Source organism: Onthophagus taurus, chromosome 10 (genome assembly GCF_036711975.1).
Source record: "Onthophagus taurus isolate NC chromosome 10, IU_Otau_3.0, whole genome shotgun sequence".
In the NCBI taxonomy this organism is placed as follows: Eukaryota; Metazoa; Arthropoda; class Insecta; order Coleoptera; family Scarabaeidae; genus Onthophagus; species Onthophagus taurus.
The window spans coordinates 3,332,844-3,355,105 of NC_091975.1; the positions used below are offsets into that span (position 1 = coordinate 3,332,844).

At 38.6% G+C, this 22,262-nt stretch overlaps 3 protein-coding genes across 9 annotated transcripts in view; 1 reads left to right on the plus strand and 2 right to left on the minus strand.

Moving 5' to 3' along the window:
* The window catches only part of LOC111428300 (methyl-CpG-binding domain protein 5/6 homolog sba-like), a 34,864-nt gene extending 17,221 nt beyond the window's left edge, over positions 1–17,643 (minus strand). For 2 of the 4 annotated variants that reach the window (XM_023063762.2, XM_023063761.2), the window contains exons 1-3: positions 17,292–17,643; positions 16,283–17,038; positions 5,418–5,541 (exon numbers count right to left, since the gene is read on the minus strand). In XM_023063762.2, the coding sequence (XP_022919530.2) occupies positions 5,418–5,541; positions 16,283–16,980 (822 nt within the window). In that variant the 5' untranslated portion in view covers positions 16,981–17,038; positions 17,292–17,643. Of the gene's footprint in view, positions 1–5,417; positions 5,542–6,454; positions 11,057–11,495; positions 11,823–16,282; positions 17,039–17,291 lie in introns of those variants that run through there. The other 2 variants (XM_023063764.2, XM_023063763.2) reach the window with 2 other exon arrangements.
* A 609-nt stretch (positions 17,644–18,252) lies between these two features.
* Positions 18,253–20,170, minus strand: LOC111428278 (DnaJ heat shock protein family (Hsp40) member A4-like). The gene is made up of 3 exons (XM_023063736.2): positions 20,079–20,170; positions 19,386–19,913; positions 18,253–19,330 (listed from the first exon to the last, which is right to left on the minus strand). Exons 2-3 carry the CDS (start codon positions 19,897–19,899, stop codon positions 18,642–18,644), a joined length of 1,203 nt encoding a protein of 400 aa, XP_022919504.1. The 5' UTR covers positions 19,900–19,913; positions 20,079–20,170; the 3' UTR covers positions 18,253–18,641.
* Positions 20,171–20,194: 24 nt separating this feature from the next.
* Positions 20,195–21,896, plus strand: LOC111428279 (protein AAR2 homolog). 4 transcript variants are annotated; one of them, XM_023063737.2, is made up of 4 exons: positions 20,195–20,284; positions 20,446–20,490; positions 20,602–21,076; positions 21,130–21,896. In XM_023063737.2, the coding sequence occupies exons 3-4, from the start codon at positions 20,674–20,676 to the stop codon at positions 21,870–21,872; spliced, it is 1,146 nt and encodes a 381-aa protein (XP_022919505.1). In that variant the 5' UTR covers positions 20,195–20,284; positions 20,446–20,490; positions 20,602–20,673; the 3' UTR covers positions 21,873–21,896. The 4 variants fall into 4 exon arrangements, with proteins under 4 accessions (XP_022919505.1, XP_071055747.1, XP_071055745.1 ...); XM_071199646.1 differs by having other exon boundaries at positions 20,658–21,076; XM_071199644.1 differs by having other exon boundaries at positions 20,205–20,284; positions 20,364–20,490.
* The last annotated feature ends 366 nt before the right edge of the window (positions 21,897–22,262 follow it).

Sequence of the window (22,262 nt, forward strand, 5' to 3'; positions counted from 1 at the left end):
AAGAAACTATATCAAAATTATCGGATTTCTCCAAAAGTTTATCTTCATCGATTGGATTTTTGAAATTGAAACCTCAAAAATCGTCAAAATTAAAAAATTTAAGCGGAGATGAGATTTTACGTCGCGTTGAAGAAGTAATATCAAAAATTGTAAACTATTTCTTTAACGCTGATCCGCAAATCATCGAAAGTTTTTTATCGGTAACTCAAGTGGATTATTCAGCGAATGGTCACGAAGAAGACAAAGAATGTTACGAGAACTTAATCGATTTTGGAAAAAAATTAAGGGCTAAAGCATTATTTGATTTTATAAAATACGAAGACCACGAACTTGGATTTATGAAAAATAACATCATAACATTACTTAATTGCAAAGATGAACATTGTTGGGTTGGAGAACTTAACGGAAAAATCGGTTGGTTTCCGGCAAAATTTGTTGAAATTCTCGACGAAAGAACGAAATCTTACAGCTGTGCCGGCGATGATAACATTTCAAAAATAATCTCGCCATTAATAAGGGGAGATTTATGTCCTGTTATTGAACAATTATTAATATACGGAATGAAACATCGCTTTTTTAACCAAAAACATCCTTGGTACTTCATAAAAACCATTGTTAAAAACATTTCCGACTCCAATTACGAAGCAATCTACAGCCGATTAATTTTATGTAAAACATATAAATTAGAAGACAACGGAAAAATATTAACCCCAGAAGAAATTTTATTTCGATCAATCCATCTAATCGAATTAACACACGCAAAAGTAAACGAAGACGTTAAATTTAGATCGCTAATTTGTTTAGGATTAAACGAACAAGTTTTACATTTATGGTTTGAAATTTTTTGTTCATGCGAGGAAATCATACAAAATTGGTATCATAATTGGTCGTTCATTAGAAGTCCGGGTTGGGTACAAATTAAATGCGAACTAAGAATCTTATCAAAACTCCCATTTAACTTGGATTATAACTGGGAATTACCGAAAGACGAAGATTTAACTTTTAAGAAGGACGTCAGAGATATGTTACTAAAATACCACCTGTTCAGTTGGGATATATGAGGTATGGCAATAAAAAATGAAATAAATACAACGAAACCTTTTCTTTGCGTTTTATTGACTCGTCAGGTCGCGGAACATTAATATCCCGAGCCGTTAACTCTTCATTCGAGTGCCTTTTATGCGTCCGACCATAAATCGGGCAACAATAATTGCGACCGCGAAAACAACCTAGGGTAACAAAACGTCAACGACATTTTCCTCGCAAGACGTCAATTAATGTGTGGTAAAGGGTCCTTAATGAAGTCTTCAATCTTAAACTTGTTGGACAAGATAGTTTTTTAGTGTTTTTTAATAAGAAATCTTTATAAGCTGATTCAATTTATTTATTATATTGGTTTTAAATTAATAATGTCCAAAAAATAAATGAAATAACGTGAATCTTTCTGCATATATTTTTGTTATTCTTCTCCAAAATAATACTTAGATCTTTATGTAATGAGATGTTGAAACTAATAAGGGGAGATTTATGTCCTGTTATTGAACAATTATTAATATACGGAATGAAACATCGCTTTTTTTGTCTGGAGACGCACGGCTAAACCCGAAACTTTTTAGTTCTAGGTCTAGTGTTAGTTCTAGTTTTAATTGTTATTCAGCGCTGACGTCACGGACGGGTCTTCTAGTTGTGCACTTATTCCCGGTATGTAGCAATCTTCTCAAATTGTACCATCCTTGGTATAAATATAAGGCCACGTACTTGTAGACTGGACATAACGGCTGTCCAAATTTGTATTAATCCAAATTGAAGCCATGATATGAGTAATTATATTCTATAACGTGCTACAAAGTTTGCATGATCATCTCAATTCATGTTGGATTTCCCAAAAATGATATTTATTGGAACCGAAAGAAAAAAAAAACTTAAATCGATGGGTTGAAATTCGTTTCATTTATAAATTCTAATAAGAAATCCGTCGGAAAGCCGAATTTTATTTCCGTCGGAAGCGCCGGAGATCTCGGCCCCTAATATCCGGGACCATTTATATCGGTAACAAAGGAGAAATTGAATTGCGAGAGTTGCGCTCGACGGCGACTCGGTCCCCATAAAAAATTCATCCGCCTGTCGGGAACAATAAAACTGAGCGAAATTGCAATTCGCGAAACGGCTCACCCTTTTCCTCGTACTACAAACAATTTTGTGTTTTGCTTTCTCCCCCATCTCAAAATTTACCTCCAATTCATTTCAAAAACCCCACCTTTTCCGTTAATAATCATCGACTAACTGTCTTACCACCTTGAAATTAACAGTCACGCACGCATCGCTCATTATTCGACGCCTGGTCACGTGATCGTCACGAAACAGACGTTTTACGTCCACTCTTTCACTCACTTCTCATGCATATGCGAAGAAAAAAAAACCAACCACCTAGCGCTACGATCGATTTCCCCCGTGCATACATTAATATTGATACGAGATATCCCCCATTAAAAGTGATTATTTAGGCTTTTGATAGGGATCTTAATGGAGCGGGCGGTGCGTGTGCACCTAAAAGGGCTCTTTACACACTACAAATGCAACCCTAATCGACGCCGCCGTCGCGACGCTACCTCCAAAGAACTCCAATTAATAAAAGATGAGGCAATAAATTTTCCTTTTCTTCAAATTTCCTTCATTCCAATCTGATCTCGTTCACAAAGTTGTCAAATTATCTTTTTTTTGTGGTAAAATTTTTCATCCCGTTTCGTTTTCCGGATTCCCTGACTGTTGAACAGATGTTCGGGACGAGTTCAAAAAAAGCGGAATCGAAACGAGTCTGGGATTTCAGAATGAATAAAAAAAAATAATTAAAAACAGCAGAGGACTTTGGTGGAAACTCGAAAAAGAGGAGTGGATGGGGTGAGAGTGAGAGGGGTTGTTGAAACGCGGCCGTTTTTCAGGCGAGTTGTCGCCTTAATTAGCGTCAAAATCGCCGGGTTCGTTATGTAAATATGGTTGCGTGCCTACGGCGCATTAATTGGGTTTTTATGCGACCAGAACTAATTATTCCGAGTGGCGCGCTTGTTTTTGGATTATCGCAACGAAACGGCACGCTTTCAAAGCGACAACGAAACGGACGCTTTTTGTGTCCGTCACGTAAACGTTTATGCATTGTCGTTAATTAAAACACAATTCATGACTCATTATTATCATCCAAATTACACATAATAGATAAGTCGAATATTATAATTCAATTCAAGTCTAACTGAATGTATCTTTACGAATTATAATGGTAGCAATAAATCGTAATCAGAGATACATCGAATTGATGACGGAAACGTGAAAATTACGACGACAGCTCGTCTTCATTGCCGAAGGAAATTGGACGGGAATTGCTCGCCAATTCGGTCGTTATCTTGGATAATAAAGTTACCGGATAACGCGCGCTTGGTATTATATTCACTCTTTCGTGTGCTAACACAATGGACGCCCGATGGATTCCAGACACGCGATTCAACTCGTGCAGATAATTCGAGCTTTTATCTGAAAACTGAATCGAATTAAATACGGTGGTGATAGGAACCAAAAAAAATTTATAACGAATTAATTATTAATGATCGATAAAATGCAGATAAAACTAAAAGTACGGCTAACACTAACACTAGAACTAAAAATATTCAGGTTAGCCATACGTCTCTTAAGACGGCTAAACCCAAATAATTCTAATTCTAGGTCTAGTGTTAGTTCTACTTTAAGTCCAATAAAAATATTAAAATAATTAATAAAACTAATAATTAAAACTAGAACTAGTACTAGCATTAGAACTAACACTAAACCTAGAACTAGAAACATTCGTTGTATATATTCATAGTATTAGTTCTACTTTTAGTTCAATTACAAATTTACAAATTGTTTCGGATGTCCTAGAAGTTGGAGCGCATGAAGAATTTGCGAGGTTTTTCTGCTGTTTTGCCTTCAATCAAACGTCCGCAAGCTGCCATGCCAGCGAAAATATTGAAATGAGTACAGTTCTGACTTCACTAAAGAAATCACTTTGACTCCACTATACATGAAGACATTACCCTGCGTCATAATAATTTGATAAATGGTGAATGGGAACTAATATTAAAAATTATGTAAATAGACTCATTATAATTATACCTACCTCGACAACATAACCACTTAGTTTATAAAATCATTTCTTGATTCAACTAGAAATTATTGGTTATAAACACGTTGATGACGATGATGATTCAACGTTGGTTATCGTTTTTCTTTTCGGCCAATTAAACTGGCGAGTTCGCGATCGTAGCTCCGATATTAATTACATCAGCACTTCTGCGTTGCCAATTTACTAGTTTTCTTTGTTAGTGCCGCTTAACGACGGCCGGCAATTTGCTCGAATTATTCCTGATTTTAATCTCGATTCATCGGCTAATAACCAATTATTATGCTCCGGGCGTTTAACACATTCTTCTCACCTTGGTTTTAATATAAACGAGGCGCGTTTGAATCCAAGACACGCTTGTAACGATTCAATCGGCCCTTTAAATATTTCAGCAGATCAGATCGTTGAATAATACATGCCCAAACCCGCCCTTTTTCGTAAAAGGGGGTCGAGGTGACCCTCAGGGGAAGATTTGTAGTAGTTCACGCCAAGCGGGGTGTTTGATGCATATTTAATGTTGCCACCGGTTTTTTTTATTTATTTTTTTTTTAGGTTTGAAACAAAAGGGTGGTTGAGGGTGCACCTGTTGGTTAAATCGCGATATTGAATATCGATCATAAAAGGTTGGGAACGTTTTAACCAGCTCTAGAGTTCCATCAAAACGTCAAAAATATATATCATTACAAAAAACCTCGAAATCAATGAATACATGAGTCTTGTATTAGCATTTTCGATTAAGTTGACGTCAAATTGAATTCCTACGCCGAGTACTACTTTTCTCTTTGACGTATTAAATTAAAGATATTTGAGATTTCTAACTATAAAGTGAACAAACACGTAAGTGTTCTTTTATTGATTCTTAGTCGGGGTGAGTGAAGTAAGTTCCACTTCACGTCACTTAGGAAAACCCATTTTCCCTCAAGATGCGACAGCCCCCGGAGATCGGATCCAATAGTTTACCGTCTCGAAGGCGTCGTGTTTTACAAACTTCGGGCGACGCGGCTTTTACCTTTTTTCCAGGTTCAACGAAGACAAAGTGGTGGAGATCACCAAGTAAAGGGATCAGACTTTATTTTCGAAGGGGGGTTGAAAAAGGGTCACGATAGCTTTTCGACCGATCGAGCCCGAAGTGGACATGATTCGAACGGAATGTTTTTCGGGCGGGATGATAATTCGATTCGAAACGGGGGGCGGATCAATTAGCGTTTAACGATTCGAAATCGAATTACCTCCGCTAAACTTTTCGGATAACAAAGTTAAGACCTCTCACCTTTGGATCGAAGTTGAAAACCGAGTCCGACTTCAGAGGGCACTCCAGACCGCACTTGCACGTCCCGGGCGTTAACAGGTACTCTTTTACTTGCTCCAATGAGCTGAGGGCCGTGTTGCTCGGACTGAAAATGAAATGATACATTAATTTTTTTCATATCAAAACAATTTAATTAGGCTTTATAACGTTATAATAGAACCAACCCGATTTACAGAGTAATTAGATCCAAACGAATCATTTTAATGAATTGATCCGTTTACCAAAACTGCATTAATTAAACACCGTATTCAAATTAAACTGTTGCGATAATCATTTATAACCAGGCACGCCACCTAGTATATACTAAAGGGATTTAACGAAAGTTTTACTCTGGATTTGGGGTAAACCTTTCAAAGGATGTGGTGAGGAGGTAATATTGAAAATTCCCCCTTCGGAAAAGGTTGAGTAAACACAGGGTTACATGATGATACGCAAATATTTAAATTTCCACTTTTTTATTTCATTTTTTTCGGTTAATATTCTTGGAAATCACCTACAATTACCAACACAAAGTGCACCGAACCGATACGACTATCCCCTTTGATTTCCCGCTGCGAATTCGTAATTAAATCCCCAGTGTCATCATCGTTCCTTTGACTGCGACGTTAACTTTAACAATTCATTCACGTCGATTCCATCTCTTTGTTAATTATTAATTTATGCGATTAAATTTGATGTGATCCCTTCGCCATACTATCAAGGGTTTTGCGGTCAATAATTAACAGGACAGGGTCGCCACTAACGATGTAAATATTATGCCTGAGGTCGCATTAACCCCGAGAGAGAGTGTATACCGAAGCAATCCGGCGGTCGCATGTTTGATGAGGATACTTCAAGGCTACAACACATGTACTAAGTAATCGAGAGAGAGAGAGAGAGAGAGAGGCTAAATGGGGGGAATCCACTCGTCCTTGCATTGTTTCAAAGCGAGACAATCGTCGAACAGAGGAACAGAAGAACACAATCGAAGCGCCCACTCGTGGTGGTTTAATCGTTACCTTTGCATACTCGCGCCGAACTGAACTTGTAAAAACTTGCCGCGTCGGTAACCCCTTTTAACCCGACAACGACGCATGAGAAGACGACGACGAACAAGAAGAAGAGGAAACCGGTCGCGTCGCTCGGCAGATGTTCCAACGTAAAAGAAGATGAACCATTGAATACAGAGAAGACTGTAGACTCCGAAGAGTAGTGTGTAACAGTTTTGTTTCATCTTCTTCGCAAAGGGAAAGAGTTAAAAAGGTGGGACAGAGAATCAATTATCTGCTCGCAAAAGGGGGACTGGAATTCTTTGGGGGGCTACGCCCTTTCGCAAGTGAATGAGACATCGTTTTGGAGCCCCCCTAACAAAAGTAATTAATAGTCCCCCCCACTCCGTTTCGATGAAGGATCCGCGCAAAAACTGTTCGACCGCCCGAGAGAAATAGATACGGGACGAAGAAGGCCTCCTCATCTCTCTACGGTGGTCACGGTCGTCTCTTCGCTTTATTTACACTTGACGGGGCATTAAAAACCGTCATAGCCCCCGACGGCCTCTCGGTGATTAATCGACAACGATCCAGAGAGAACAGAACCACGACCTCGAGAGATGAATTTAATTAAAGAATTACCGACGCAAACCTGATTTATTACACTCTAATTATACACGATAAATGATTATATTATTTGGTTATAGAAATTCGGAATGATACAGAAAAAAATTAATTTAGTAGAATTCCATTATAAGTAAAGCTTGAAATTCTTCATACTCAGAATCATAACGGAAGTACAGAATCAAGATTCTATCAAAACTGCATCTATGAGTGCATGACAACTCCTTCAAGATTGCTAGGACGTAGACTTTATGAAGTACTCCATGATGTCTGGATCAAGTTTTCATCAAGCAAGTAATTTCATATAAAGTCTACATCATCTCTGCTGCAATGTTCTCCTTGTTTCCATCAGCGCAAGTATGTCTAAAGTCTTATTCAGAGTGCATTAAGACTGCATGATATCTTTATCGATTTTATCTTAGTCCTTATTCCACTTTGAACATTTATCATACATGCATCAACTTGCCATTAAGTCTCCATAGAGTCAAGTTTGAAGAATCAAGTGTGTACCAAAGATGCAAAAATCTCACTAAAGTACTTATTTGTTTTTATAAGAATCCTTTGAAGTTTGCATTAAATCTTTTTCCAAATAAACATTGTTTGGGTGGTAATCCAAAATGGGCGCATATTTCATTGTAGTTATAAACGATTGCATTGGGGATATATCAAAAGACCGTTGTAATGATTTTTTCAAAAAGGTTTCCTAGTTTCGTCGGTATGCAGAGAAAGGACGATGCAGAAGCGTAACGAATGAGATCGGTCGATATACGCGCGCGTCCCGGATTGAATTACGGGAATTAATTTCGTGCCGCTTTCGCCCGACGTTATTCACTCGCGATTTAATTTACACCGGATACGCCGCGTGACAATGCGACCGTCCGGAATGAAACGCGACTACTACCGTGCAGCGCTATTTTGTTCATTTTTTTTTTCGACGAAACGAACAAAAAAGCTCGCACTTTTAATCAAAACCGGAACTAACAATTATTTTTCGTTTCAAGGAAAAAAATATGAAATAATATTTAGGTACACGAGCGTTGTTATTAACAAATCGTTAATTAAATTAATCGTCGGTAAATCTTAAAGACAATTAGTTTGGAGATAAAGGGAGTGCTTTGGCCCCAAATAGCCTCGCGCGACACGGCCCAAAATTAATTCATTAGCGGCTCGTTTCACCATGCTTGGAGGGTTGCTCCCGGAAGATTAACAGAGCAGGATAATTAGATTCCTGCTAGAGACTATGTTCTCATCTTTCTCTATAGTTGTTAAAGGCTATTTATTGAAAATTTATTGTAAAATAATTTCCACAAAAACAAGTCTCATAAATAATTTATACGTCTCTCTTCGAGGATCGTTTATGGCTCATTTGCAATTTATCGATGCCATTCTCGGTCGGAGATCGTATTAAAGAGTCGTCTAACGACCATGACACGTAACCAAACGAATCATACACGACCTAATTCAGTCGTGAAATCTCAACATTTTCGACGCGGTTCTCTTCACGTCTTGCGGACTTATCTTCTTTCGGCTATTTTATTACCCATGATTGTCGGTCGTTGAGATGCCATCCGCGGTAATTCACGGGTTACGCTTACGGGGTCGGGATTCCAAAGCGCACCGACGGACGGAGAGGAGAAAACGATGGAGTGTGGTAGTATGCCGAAATACCTCCTCCCAGACACGTTCTCAATTAATTAAATTTGTTTTACGGCGTTTACCCGGCTCGCCGCACAACCAATTAAGCGCGATAATTAAACTGACTTGCGGGCGACATTTTTACAGGGCGATTATCGTTTATTAGCGAGTTAAGCACGGTTTAATTCGGATTTATGGTGGTACCTTAAAGACTTCTTAAAGAATACTCCGTATGGTAACTTGAGTAAAACAATGAATTTTTTTTTATATCTTTCTTATTACTATTTACTAAAATTTAGTTTGTCTATTCAACAATAGAGTGCAGGACTAGAAAGCGTCTCGTGATTGGATCATGATGTTGTAACGCTGCCTCCATATTGAAGAAGTTTATAAACTTTAAAATTGCTGTATCAACTGTGTATGCCTAAACTACAACTATGATAACTACAAAAACTGCAATTTTCATTAACATTTCACTAATATTGTGAAAACTTTCCCGACTTAATATATGTATATTTGGTTGCATAATTCAATAAAAATAAAATTTATTTTTCACAACGAATATCACAAAGACGAGGTACAATCTCTCGAGAGATGAGGATCTTACGGCGATATTTGCCACGAGATTTGATTCGAGAAAACGTCGTCCGTTAAATCGCCATTTGTATTCAGCGTGCGTTGTCGCGATCTCGTTAGGTTGGCAAACCTTTTAGTCGTTATTAGATTACGGCGATAGAAAGGGAATCGTTCGCCCTTTAATGGAACACCATCCGCTTTTGTTACCGCTTCGTCGGTCGGTTATTGACGATTTTTTTCTCATTCAAAAGGGGTCTCGCGTGACGCCCGTTAATTAGTTGAAAAAGTTCCGATCAGACCCTATTTTTAACATCTGACTATTTATACGCGGAATTGGAACGAAAGAAAGTAGAACTTGAAGTAAAAAGTTTCAATTCAAATAACAAAAAAAATCGTTATTTCACAATATATGCTACTTTACTATGACTATATTTTATGTAATGTTAGATGGTTTACGATTTTTATCTAAATAGGTCATAATATTGCGAAGGAAATGCGTTCTTCCGCCCGATAACGTTATGACCTAGCTCTAAAAATGCCGTCAACAGATCGCGCTTCGATAATCCTCGCAAATGTTTTTTTTTTTCGCGTCCTCTATATTTTTTTATTTTATTCAATTGCCGGGCGTCGCGCGAGGTCGCGACAAGGTTAACTTTCGACTCTGAGACGCAGTAGAAATATACGTTCGATAAATTTTACGACAATCGATTCAAAAACCAAGGTTACCGTTAACCATAAAAAAATTTCAACCGATTTTGCGTGGATTAAACACAACGGGCTTCGTTGTTTTAAGCCAAATAAAAAAAAATCGACACGTAACGATCTCCAATTGGAATCGCGATATGAATTCAGTTAAAGATATAATGCGAGAGACGTCGAAGCGAGATATGACGCGCCGAGAAGACCTTGAAACGTTTTATAAATAGATGTATCTGCCGCGAACCGCGCGAGTTAATCTTAATCGTAATCGTAAATCGTCGTTTAAATATTCGATATTTATACATTATTCATGGCTTTTGGAGAAATTTATAATTATGGGGATGATACAATTTTAAGGTGTTGTTGTGGTTAGATTAAGTTGATGTCATATTGGATTACATCATTAGATTAGTGTTAATAGATTTTAGTAGATGGCGTAAATTTCATCGTTATAACTTATTATTAAGTTTTATGTTTTGGTATTAAAAGAAAGGGGTTGTGAACTCGAAATGGATGAAAAGAGAGAAATTGAGGGACGGAGAGAGACCAATTAGGCGTCGAGGTGTGGCGGTCTTGCTCCGAGATGTTATTGATTTGCCGGGCACTTGTGCCGAGCCGCAGCCTGTTCGTCAGAAAGTTCAACATACCGCCGGCAGCGCCCGAATCGACGCGGTGCCGAGGGTGAACACCCCCATCTCCGGAGCCCTCTATTATGCTTCGATTTAAACTTGATTTGGGAACCCGACTTCGCTCCGAATACCGATGGGGATCAAACGGACGTTCCGGTATTTCCGCCAGTTATCTCTACTTACATTTCAAATAAAACTGCGAATAAATAAAATTACACAACAATAACTTAACGACCTAATAACATGGTTGTGTGAGTATAGTTTTTGCAAGAGAGCGCTCATTTAACGACCGTTAATTATGCGGCAGAGTAATTGCGAAATCGCCAAGGCCGTTTTGGCATTGTTTTCGCCGATTTCCCTCGTCGGCTACCACTATTACTACTACGCGATATGAAAACATCTCGCGGGGCTTCGGCGGGCGGTTGTCGCGCGTCTTGGAATTCGCTTCAACGCCAGCGGCACCACACCAGGTTTGCTGGTCTTTCCATATTCGGCCGGACGGCCCCAATAAATAAAACCAGTCGGCGCAGCAGCTGCCGCGGCGCCCGAATAAAAAATTTAAAAAAAAAAAAACATCAGCCTTCCTCTTCATTCGATCGGGAACTCTGAATCTATCTTTTAGCTGCGTGCGTGTAAATCTCTCCCTCGATAATCCCTATGGTATCTCATTACACTTCCTGTTTAGTCACCTCTGGGTTTCGTCATAAAATGTTAGTCTACATATGGAGTGTTAAACTCAGCTTTTTTTGCTGTACTTAAAATCTTTGCATAACATATTAATGTTTAAAGATTTGGTATCACAGTGTAATATGTGTTCTTGGGAGACTCCACGTCATTTGAGTTTTACACTCCATTTCAAACTAACACAACAATAAATCAATCAAAAATCGACGTTACAATGGGTTTACTTTGTTTCGAATAAGTCCTTGAAGCGGGCGTCTTTTGTCCCGCACGAAATCGCCTTTCGACTATTTCCCATTCTATTTCTGGGTTTCGTCCTATTCTTAGATCCGACTTCGGGCCGTTTCGTCTTCACCCTGCTCACGACGCATGATCGAAATAAACTTAAATAAAAAATTGATAATAAATTAATTAGAAATGTATACGTTTAACGAATCGATTATAATTAAGTGGACCTTGACACGCCATTTTCAGTGTTTCTGGATGACGTTGGTGGGGTTCTTTGAAAGCTGCGCCACTAATAAATTGGATCGAAACGCGACGGCTGATCGATAGTGGACGCGCTAATGACGCGCGGCGATTAAGTAATCAAGCAGTCGGCGGACGGGCCTCATCGTCCCCAACAAAGGGGCCGTCCGTAAATTGCGCGCGGGACCCGCCACCACACTTCCAGATGGCGCGGCGCAAACGCGTCGAGAACCTTCTTACAAAAGAGATCGATACCCGTCGCTCGCGATGCTGCGGCACACGATTTCAAAGCAGCTTACCCCCAGATAACTTCTTCTTTCCTCTTTATCGTTTTAAAGTGTTTCATGCAACAAATTGACTTATAGCCGCCATCTTTGTTTTCTGGGCAAATTCATTAACGTCTTCTTAACAATAAGCTTATCTAAGCTTAACTAATAGAACGGCAAAGAAGCTATATACAAAATGAGATGTCTTAGAATAACTTAAAAAAGTAAATTAAATTGAAGGGATTTGATTTAGCCATCAGTTGCAAATCTCGACAGGTTTTTCCATCGACGAACGCGCGACACCTGCGGTGCGTAGCCAGCGATCCACGGCTTATGGCATTCTTGGGATAGTCGAAGAGCCCGATGGCCACTCATGGTAATGCCCCTCGTTTGTAGCTATTCTTCGGGCGCGTACGGAATCCTGTCGGCGTCTCGACATGCCTTAATAGGGAACACAGCTCTCAGTGCAAAGAAGAAAACGAAAACTCCTTTCGATGCGAATCCTTCTTCTCTCGCCAGCAGGCGAGGTTAATTTAATTTAATCCGAGAGATCCTTTTCCTCCGGGACGTTCGTTCCCAAGATCGTCACCCTCCGCTCTCACTGGTAGACGATCTCTGCAAGCCAGATGGTTACACACAATGTTTTTTTAAAGTGTGTGGTGTGTGTAAACTTGAAAATTAAACGGCAGGTGCGGTCGAGTCATAACAGATTTATTATTCGAGCGATGACAGATAGTCGGCCGTCAATTTTCGTTTTCGGGCGCCAGATTTAATGCGCAGATTACAAAGGAAAACGAAGTAAACAGTTGCAAACGACCACTAAACGATGACTCATAATCGCGGCGTTCCTTTTCTGAGAACGACGAACAAAAAATAATACAACGACCGCAATGTGACATTGGGCGATGTTATTCTCCATTCTAATTTAATTCGTTTAACAGATGGTTTGTGCGCGATGTGAGCGCACGAACCGTCGTCCTCGTCCGTTTAACTCGCGATTTCACATTCTGACGACGGAGTCTCAACGACGCATTTATTGGTTTTATTACGGCGGAATGTCGGAGAATTCTAACATTCAAAGAATAATCGTGGCAAAGAAGGTTTAAAATCCTTTATAGAAAAAAGACAAAAAGAATCGAAGACACGCGGAAGATCAGAAAAGAACCCCATTTTCTTCTTCTTTCTTTAGGTCGTTCGTTTCGGCGACAACCTCATTGTTTAGTAGACAATGACGTTGACTATGGTCAGAGAGCGATCATGGTCTTCTGTTATGTTGTATGCCGGTAGCGAGCCGAAACCGACTTTTTGGCACTGAGACAGATTTATGGCGGTCCCTAACCATTGATTCCACTTCTGCCAGCTGAGAAGGCAGGTCAACACCCGAATTTACCACCCCGGAAACCCGGATTAGTAACGTTCCACCAACCTCTTTAAGTCAAAAAAAAAGTAAAAAAAGAAAGAAAGAAGTTCGTTTTTTTCGTTTTGAAATAATAAATATCTTTAATATCCACTATTCATTTTACCAAGACTTATCCCCCACGGATCTCGTAGTCTTATATATTCGTGTGCAAGTACTTTGAGATAATAGGGGTAGATATCGTACACTCGACCATTGGTCACCTGAAGATAACGTCCACGGTGCGTGATGTTAAAAGTAAGGGTGTGTGCATATTTAGCGATAGTAGTCATGTAACAGTGAATCACAACAAAAAAAAAAGAAACGGGGAAGAAATAAAACAAGATCAAGATCCTAAAACGTTCTTGATTAAGCAGCTGTTTGTGTGACGTTAGAAACGTTGGAGTCTGTAGCTGGGGTCGAGAGAAGGCCACTCCTTATGGAATCTCCGAGATCCGGTCCTGGCGGCCGGACAGAAACTGGTTGGTAATGAATCGAGTACCTCGAAGAGCCTGTTTACCGGATACTTTTATATAAAGACGGCGGCCGGCGTCGTTAACCGCCTCGAGATGCGTGCATAATGCCTCTTGTATACCAACAACAAAGCGAAGAGAACCAGTCGCGTACGACTGCGCACATTAATGAAGAGACCTGAATAATATTATGATGACCGTCCCTGTTCTTTATGAAGCCGTTTGTCGTCGCTTGATGAATCATGGAATATGGCGCCCTCATTAAGTAATTGTAACCGAGAAGTTTATCCAGAACGACAGAAAAACCGCAAAGACCCTTCTCTACCTGCTTCGGTCATAATTCTTCTACCAAAAAGAAAAATAAAGTTGGGGTTGCGCAACGTAGTAATCCGAAGCCCACGCGTCTAACTTCTCAGAATAATCCGAAAAATTCTTGGAAACTAAAAACAATATAATCAAAAATCAAACAGAATTAATTATGCAACCACACTTACGAACACAAAGTCGATAAAGTAGTTTTTCAACACACTTAATTTAATCCATACATAATCCACACTTAATCTACATTTAATCGTCATTTAATCCCTGTGAGTTCAAATTAACAAAATGATTATAATAAGATAGTGTCTAGTTAATTAAATTATCGCCATCCTCGTTTTGTTATTATTATAATTAGTACATGATTGTTTACGATCTAAGCGTTAAAACGTAAGCGGCGCGTTAAAACCAGTATACAAACACACACACGAAGCGGTTATAAATTATCGCGGTGCTGTTATCAACCGTTGAATACGCGACGGTTTGCGAGCGTTGCGAGTGGAGCGTAGTGGATCCCGAGATAACGACCCGTTTTTAGGGCCATTACCGACCCGGAGCGAATACGGTCGCCGGCCCGAACGAGCAAACACGTTTCCGCAGACCGTATTTACATTTTAACGTTTTCGCTTCCGATTTATTTTCGGCGAACGATAACGTCGACAAATGCGCAGAAAATGTTTCGATGGACGACGCCATTCCTCGTAATGGATTGGAACTCGCTCGCTGTTTAACCCGTTTAAAATATGTAATTTTGATGAGTGCCGTCGCCCAGTAATGGACCGTCACGGTTAATAAATTAAATAAACCTATTTGTATTTGACGAGGTTGGGCTGTTTGCGATGCAAACTGATTTTAATCCAGTTTATTAAATGTGCACCTATCATTAGTTATATCGACTCCGATGTATTAATTCTTAATTCCTTAGGTCTTCGAAATGATCGTAACCAGCACGCGGAATCGCATTAAAGATGCAAATGCATCGACCAAGAGAGGAAACGGTTCGTGCCCGCAATTACGTGGCAGATTGCGATCGGCAGTCGAAACTGGAACGCAGCTTTGATGATGGACTTTACGGTTCGCCAGAAATCCATTAGAGCGAAAGTAGAACGACGGCGGCGGTACCGTTTGCTTTATGGACCCGGGTGTTTGATTAAAACATCAACCATTTCTCGGAAATCAAAAACATGTTAATTACTTTGTGTATTTTCTTAGTAAGTCTCATTACACACATCGTTTTATTATTAACAAATAAAAATGTGATAATGTTGAATTTAAATTTTGAAAGAAATATTTTTCATACAAGAACGATTTCCCGCAGTTTACATGGGCGCAGCGTGGTCATAAATCAATAACGGAGTGGCGCGCGAGAGAGCAATTGATTGCAAACGGCGTCTTTCGAAAATTGTTACCGTTCTCGGTCCGCGAATCGTGAGGACAACCGCGTTGTACAGTACCTATTGTGTTGACCTTTTGCATCGACATGGTGATTTATCGTGTGGGAACTTTTCCCCCTTTCCTTGTCTCTTTCTCCCTTTCTCTCTCTCTCTCTCGATTCGTATCGAATAGTCTTGAAACTTGTCGACCCAATATTTAGCTACGTTATCGAACACTACCCATTACCTTCCCTACAATGGGATCGTGCTAATTCGGCAAATTGAATTGGCTCGAACGTAATCGACTCACGGCGGCAGCACGCTCCGTGCTTCTATTACGGAACAATTCGAGAGCCTATTCGAGGGGATCGCTTTAGATTAACGGTACATAGTTAGGATTGCGTCTAATTAGTTTAGAGAGAGAGTATATTGTTGAATTTCGCATTTACGTCGAAAGAAACAATCATAGTGACGTGGTTTAACCCGTCCGTCAACGGCTGTTTCCCCTTTTTCAAGCGCCTGTCTGCGCTCCTGATTCGCTTAATAACGGGCTGTTTGCACTTCCGGCTTTCGGTGCCGGCGTGGGTTATGTTTCTGTGACAACAGAATCGATTACGGTTATTAGTGTACGCGGTGGGAACAACGATATATTCGTTGCATTTTAAAAAGTACCTGAAACATTTTTTTCCTTTTAACTAAACGTTTAGATCGATTTCTTACCTGATATAAATGATAGTTCCGTTGGTAAGAAGCCTCTTCCACCCGAATGGCACATTAACGAAAGGTGTCTGAGGCTGAGAAACGGTAACAACCGAAGCACTAGATTGTTGATCGGGGGTAACGGCCAACACAACCCCCCCGTGTCTTACACTAACACCACCGCCGTCAAACACGACCATTTCCTGGGGTTGAGGAACGACGACGAGCCCCCCCTCGTCCGCTGAACTAAGACTGCTACAGCTGGATTCGGCGGTTTCGGAACGTACGGAGTCACAGCGTACGACGCAATTTGCCGCCTCCAGGTACTCGCAGCAATCGTCGCGAGACTTATCGGGTCGGCCGGGACCCGAATCGGAGGGCGGTTGCGGATCGGGGCCGCTTTTGATTTGGCTCAGAACGTTCACGTTCTGGTGGTAGTCGACGACGGGGAACCCGTTCTGCGATATCACAGCATTGCTAGTAGTCGAGTAGAACCCGTTGTAATCCGTTGGCTTGAGTTTGTCGACGGTGGAGAAACATTTAGTGCCCGCCACGGGGGCCACGGAATGCGTAGGGTAGGCCCCGTTCTGGACAACCGCGTGCGAGCCCTGGGGTACATGTTGGCCGCTTACCGTGTACGCTTGGGCAAAATTGTCATTCGAGACGTAAACGACTACATTTTGGATTCCCTGCGTCGGCAATTCAGGCTTTGAGGCCATCGTGTAAGCATAGTATCAGCTCTCTGGACGAGCCGACAATTAACACTGTCCAACACTTCTAAAACAAAAATTGCAAACAATCATTATTACAGGTTTTATGCAAAAAAACATCTTCAGGACAATCACAACGTAATCAAATATAAATTAATTTAAAATTCACCTTGTAAATTACGAAACAAAACGCAATTGGGGTCATAAATTAACGAAAAACCAAGTACGTTAAGTGAAAGTCGTGCCAAATTTGTTACGGCAATAAAAATTTAAAGGTTTCCCAACCTCACTTTAGGACAATAAACAAACCGATCTCTTACCTGCATCTCGTATTACTTGCTCGTTTGGTGGAACCCCGTTGAAAAACTAGCATTACACTCGCGTATCGTCGACAACGGCGACGGTTTCACACTTTTTTCGGTTATCATAAAAATTCGTTTTCGGGACGTCGTTGGTTAACCCCTTTTTTCCAACACACCTGCGCGCCCAATTTAGACGGAACGCGGACACGGACGGTTCCCGTTACTCATTTTCCGAACGGACGCGCACGTTTTCTTACGGAAAAACCACCAACACACTTCGTTACGATCACTTTCCCTCCACACTCTGTTTGATTTCACTCGCGTTAAAATAGGCACTGAAAAATATGGTGCCCATCTCGGGCTCCCAGAATGCATTGCGCCAATCGCCGCTCTCCTTTTCCCATCATACACTGCGTTCAAATACCTTACGATTCTTACGACATCTATTCAATTATTTTTTAACTAGTTAGCGATATTACAGAGCTCTACTTAAATTTAATTTTGTAAATTGGAATATTATGATGCTTTGATAACTTTTTTTACAAATACAAACGTTATTGCTGTCTTAAAATGTAGATAGACAGCTTATAAAGGATTCCCCTTCATCTGGAATATAGATGACTTGAGGTTAACAAGAGTTAGGATGGATTATTATTAAATACATAAGTTATATGGATTAATTGTACGACACTGGCCCGAAATTATAGGTTCATCTATTTTTTCTATTGTAGAATTTCTTGATGTATCTAAGTCGGTTTTTAGACGTATGATGCAAATCAGACTTGAAATCGTATAACGTGATTGGCGCTTAGCTTTATCCTTTAAAACAAATAGTATTTTAGGTCTTTCGGTATTCTGCATTTTTTCTAAGATAAGTTACATATTTACCTACCAGACAAAATCTCTAAAAACGATAAAATATCGCTTAGTCAAGTGATGTATAACGCGGTCCAATTAGAACATTCAAAAAAATTATAAATCTTGTGGATATAGTACTTTATTTAGCAGATAATACTGAGTTCAATGGTACAATATTTACGTGAAATTGTTTCTTTATTATTTGAAAATGATATAAGACGTAGTCGCACATATTATAAATCGTTTTTTTCATAAAAAACTAAATATAAAAAATATACACTCAAAAAAAGAAAACGAGTACATCATCAACAAAAGGAATTTAAATCAAAATAAATAAAGTATAATTCAACTATTAAATTATAATTAAAAAAACACCACGAAAATCCCAAAAGAAAAAAAAAGTAAGATGACATCGACGTATTTAATAGCAAATGAAAATTACACTATGAAGAAAATACATCTATTAAATTTCTATTTTAATATACCCTCCAAAGAACCTAAAGGAAGTTCTTAGTTAGTTGCACATTGTACTTTTTGTCCATGACCATGATCATCATCCTCATCATAAGCGTTCTTTTGTTGACGCCGCCTGGCTTCCTCTTCGGGATCAAACGGAATCAAAGTGCATTCCTCTGCTTGATCGGGAATCATAATTTCAATTCTTGGCGGTAAACAAGATTCCAATTGCGGAATAATTTCCGTGTTAATTTCAGTTGGAAAGGCAACCAAAAATTGTACAATCAAACGTCCTTTTTCAAACGGATTCTTATACTGGGGCATACCTTCGTTCAAAACGCACTTTACATCGCCGTGTTTCGTCACTTCACCTGGTATAGCTGTTATAACCAGATCACGATCATCGAGAGTTTTAATGATTTTTTGAAAACCACAAAGAGCCTCAACTAATTGAATTTCTTGTCTTATGATTAAATCATTTCCTGATCGTCGATAAGTCGGGTGTTCTTTTTCATCTAAGACAATTATAATATCACCTGGTTCTAATTCAGGTTCTTGATCACCTTCACCGTTGAAGATAATTTTTTGACCATCCGTCATACCTTTATCAACATGAACCTCTAAAATCTTACGATCTCGAATCACTTTTTTACCCTGACATTGTTTGCAACGATCCTTAGGGCTAATTCTTTCGCCTTGACCGCGACAATCAGAGCACATCGATTGAATTTGTTGAATCATACCTATTTTAAATAATGAAATTAATTTATTTAATTTTCATTTTGGTTTAATTTTTACCTGGGGCTAATTGTTGAATTTGTACTTGCATTCCAGTCCCTCTACAAGTTGGACATTGTTCTGTAGCTCCCTTTTTTCCTCCACGACCCTCACATTTATCACAAATAACGCTTTTCTGCAATGCCAACTTACGAACGGTACCCTTATAAAGTTCCTCCAAGGTCACACTGAGTTGATGAACGACATCTTTACCTCGACGTTCTCTCCTCCGGCTTCCTCTACCTCCAAATGGACCGTTAAAGAACATATCAAAGAGGTCCATGGGACTGGAGAATCCACCACCCATTCCTCCCTCTTTCAAGGCTTGTTCACCCCCTTGATCATAAATTCGCTTCTTTTCCGGATCCGAAAGGACCTCGTAAGCTTGTGAGATTTGTTTAAATTTATCGCCTTCATTTGGATTTTTATCGGGATGATATTTAAGAGCGAGTTTGCGATACGCTTTTTTCAGATCATCTTGACTACAACCGGGTTTTACGCCCAGGATGTCGTAAAACTTGGTTTCTTTCACCATTTTTTTAAGAAACACTATTGAAAAGAAAATTTTATTACATATTATAATTTTATGCATAAAATGACTAAGCAATGCTATTGATTAAACTTTGATTACAGTAAATCAAAAATGCTTCATCATTTTCAATCGAAATCGATAGAGATGCTTTAAAACTTAAATTAAGGTTGATCAAAACTTACATAATGATTTTTGAAGTTGGTATATGTAATATCGAGTCGAGCAGTTTTCTTATAAATTCTTCGAGCACTGGCTCTCACGAAACTGATGGAAACTAATCGTTAAACGTGTGCTAAGAATCAACTGCTGGGGCTCTAGAAGTTTCCTTAGTGACAGTGACAGGTTAATGACAGAAAAGGAAGGAAGAAATGTTGCCAGTTGCCATGTGGTAATTTTTATTAAATAAACATCAAATATTATTTAAAACACAATAAAATCATTTTTATTATCAATATAAACTGTTTTAGAAACAAATCTTTTAAATACACATCTACAATTAACAATAAACTTTAAAATAAAATATTTAATTTGGCAACACTGCTGTTCTAGAAATTTCCACCACAAAAATGATCTCCCCGTTTTTATAATTTTATGGTACGTAAATAAACAATGATTATTTATTATAATAACAACTAATCTACATTACTAATAAATAATTATAAACAACTTTAAATAATAATAAATAATCAATTTCAAACCTGTCAGGTTAATGTCATCTGTCAAAGTCAAAAAGATAACCTAACAGTTAAATTTTAAAATAGCGACGAATATAAATAAATGGATCAGCCAACGGCAAAAAAATTATTAAAACATGGTGCAATATTTCTGTTCTTGGACGTACCGGAAGGCACAGAGTTCGGGATTGATTTGAAATCATGGAACACCGGAGAAAAATTTAGAGGGGTTAAAATGATACCACCTGGAATTCACTACGTCTTTTATAATAGTGTTAGTAGCACCGGAGATACAGCACCCAGAGTAGGATTTTTTCATAATTTTAAATCTGGGGAAGTGCTAGCAAGAAAATGGGATAAAATTAATGAAGATATGAGTATGGACGTTGTTCCGCAAAGCGAAATATCAGTTTTAATGGATAATATTAGAATGTTAGATCAATTTTTGGGGCCATATCCTTTTGAAATATTACAAAGATGGAAACAGTTAACGTCACATTTAAATGGTAAGAGTGGCTTTTTAATTTTGTCTCAATAATTTTTTTCTTTTTTGATACAGAGAATCTATTGTATAATTTAATGCCTTTATCTGGAAAAATTAGATCAGCTTTAGAATTAGTTTCATGCAAAGATTGTGATAGACCAAAAGGAAATAAAATAATCGAGGATGGTCCATCAACAAGTAAAAGACGATCAACTAGAATAGATTGCGATGAACTACTGGATAACTTACTACCAGATATGAAACCAATAGCAGGAACAGAAATAAGATTTACTCCAATACCTTCTAAACGATACCCTGATGGATCTTCACCATCAGAAATAACTAAACACTGTATGGATCAATCATACATTTTAGATGTACTCTTAGAAGATTCTATAACCGATATGGATCTATTGGGTGAAATGCAATTTTCGTACATTTGTTTTTTAGTTGGTCACAGCATGGAAGCTTTCCAACAATGGAAACAAATTATTTGTTTAGTATGTTCATGTGAAGACATAATTGTAAAATATCAAAGTATGTACGAGGAATTTCTTTCCATTCTAGAAATGCATGTAAAGGAAATTCCCGAAGAATTTCTTGCTGATATATGTTCTAATAATAATTTCGTTTATGTAAAATTAAGACAACTATTTGGATACATAATAATGCCGCGTGTTTCACAAAAATTAAAAAATAAAGTCGATAGGCTCATCAAAATGTTATCGAAGAATTACGATTGGGATTTTAGTCATTTAGAATCTGAAGATGAAGATGATGCTCCTGTTGTTGTAGAATTAGGAGATTGTACATATTAATAAATAAAGTATTAATAAAATTTGTATGATTTCTTTGTTGCTACCTTCATCCATATTCAAGTTAACTTCTTTAGGATCATTTTATTTTCATTAAGAGATTCTTAAAATATACATCTCAGGCTATCATCGTCTGAACTAGAACAATCAAAAAACCGTCAATAGAAACAAAATGGGGACAATTTGAAGATTGCATTTCGTTTATTTACGATATTTTCTACTTAAAGGGCTTTAGAATTAACAAAAATGAATATTTACACTTGATTCTAGTTCAGAACAAAACTATGGATGTGATTAACATGTGTACAAAGTTTGAGCACAATTGAGCTGGTAGATTTGAATTTGAACTTTGACATACAAGTATCATCACATTGCGGCTGTGTGTTTACAACT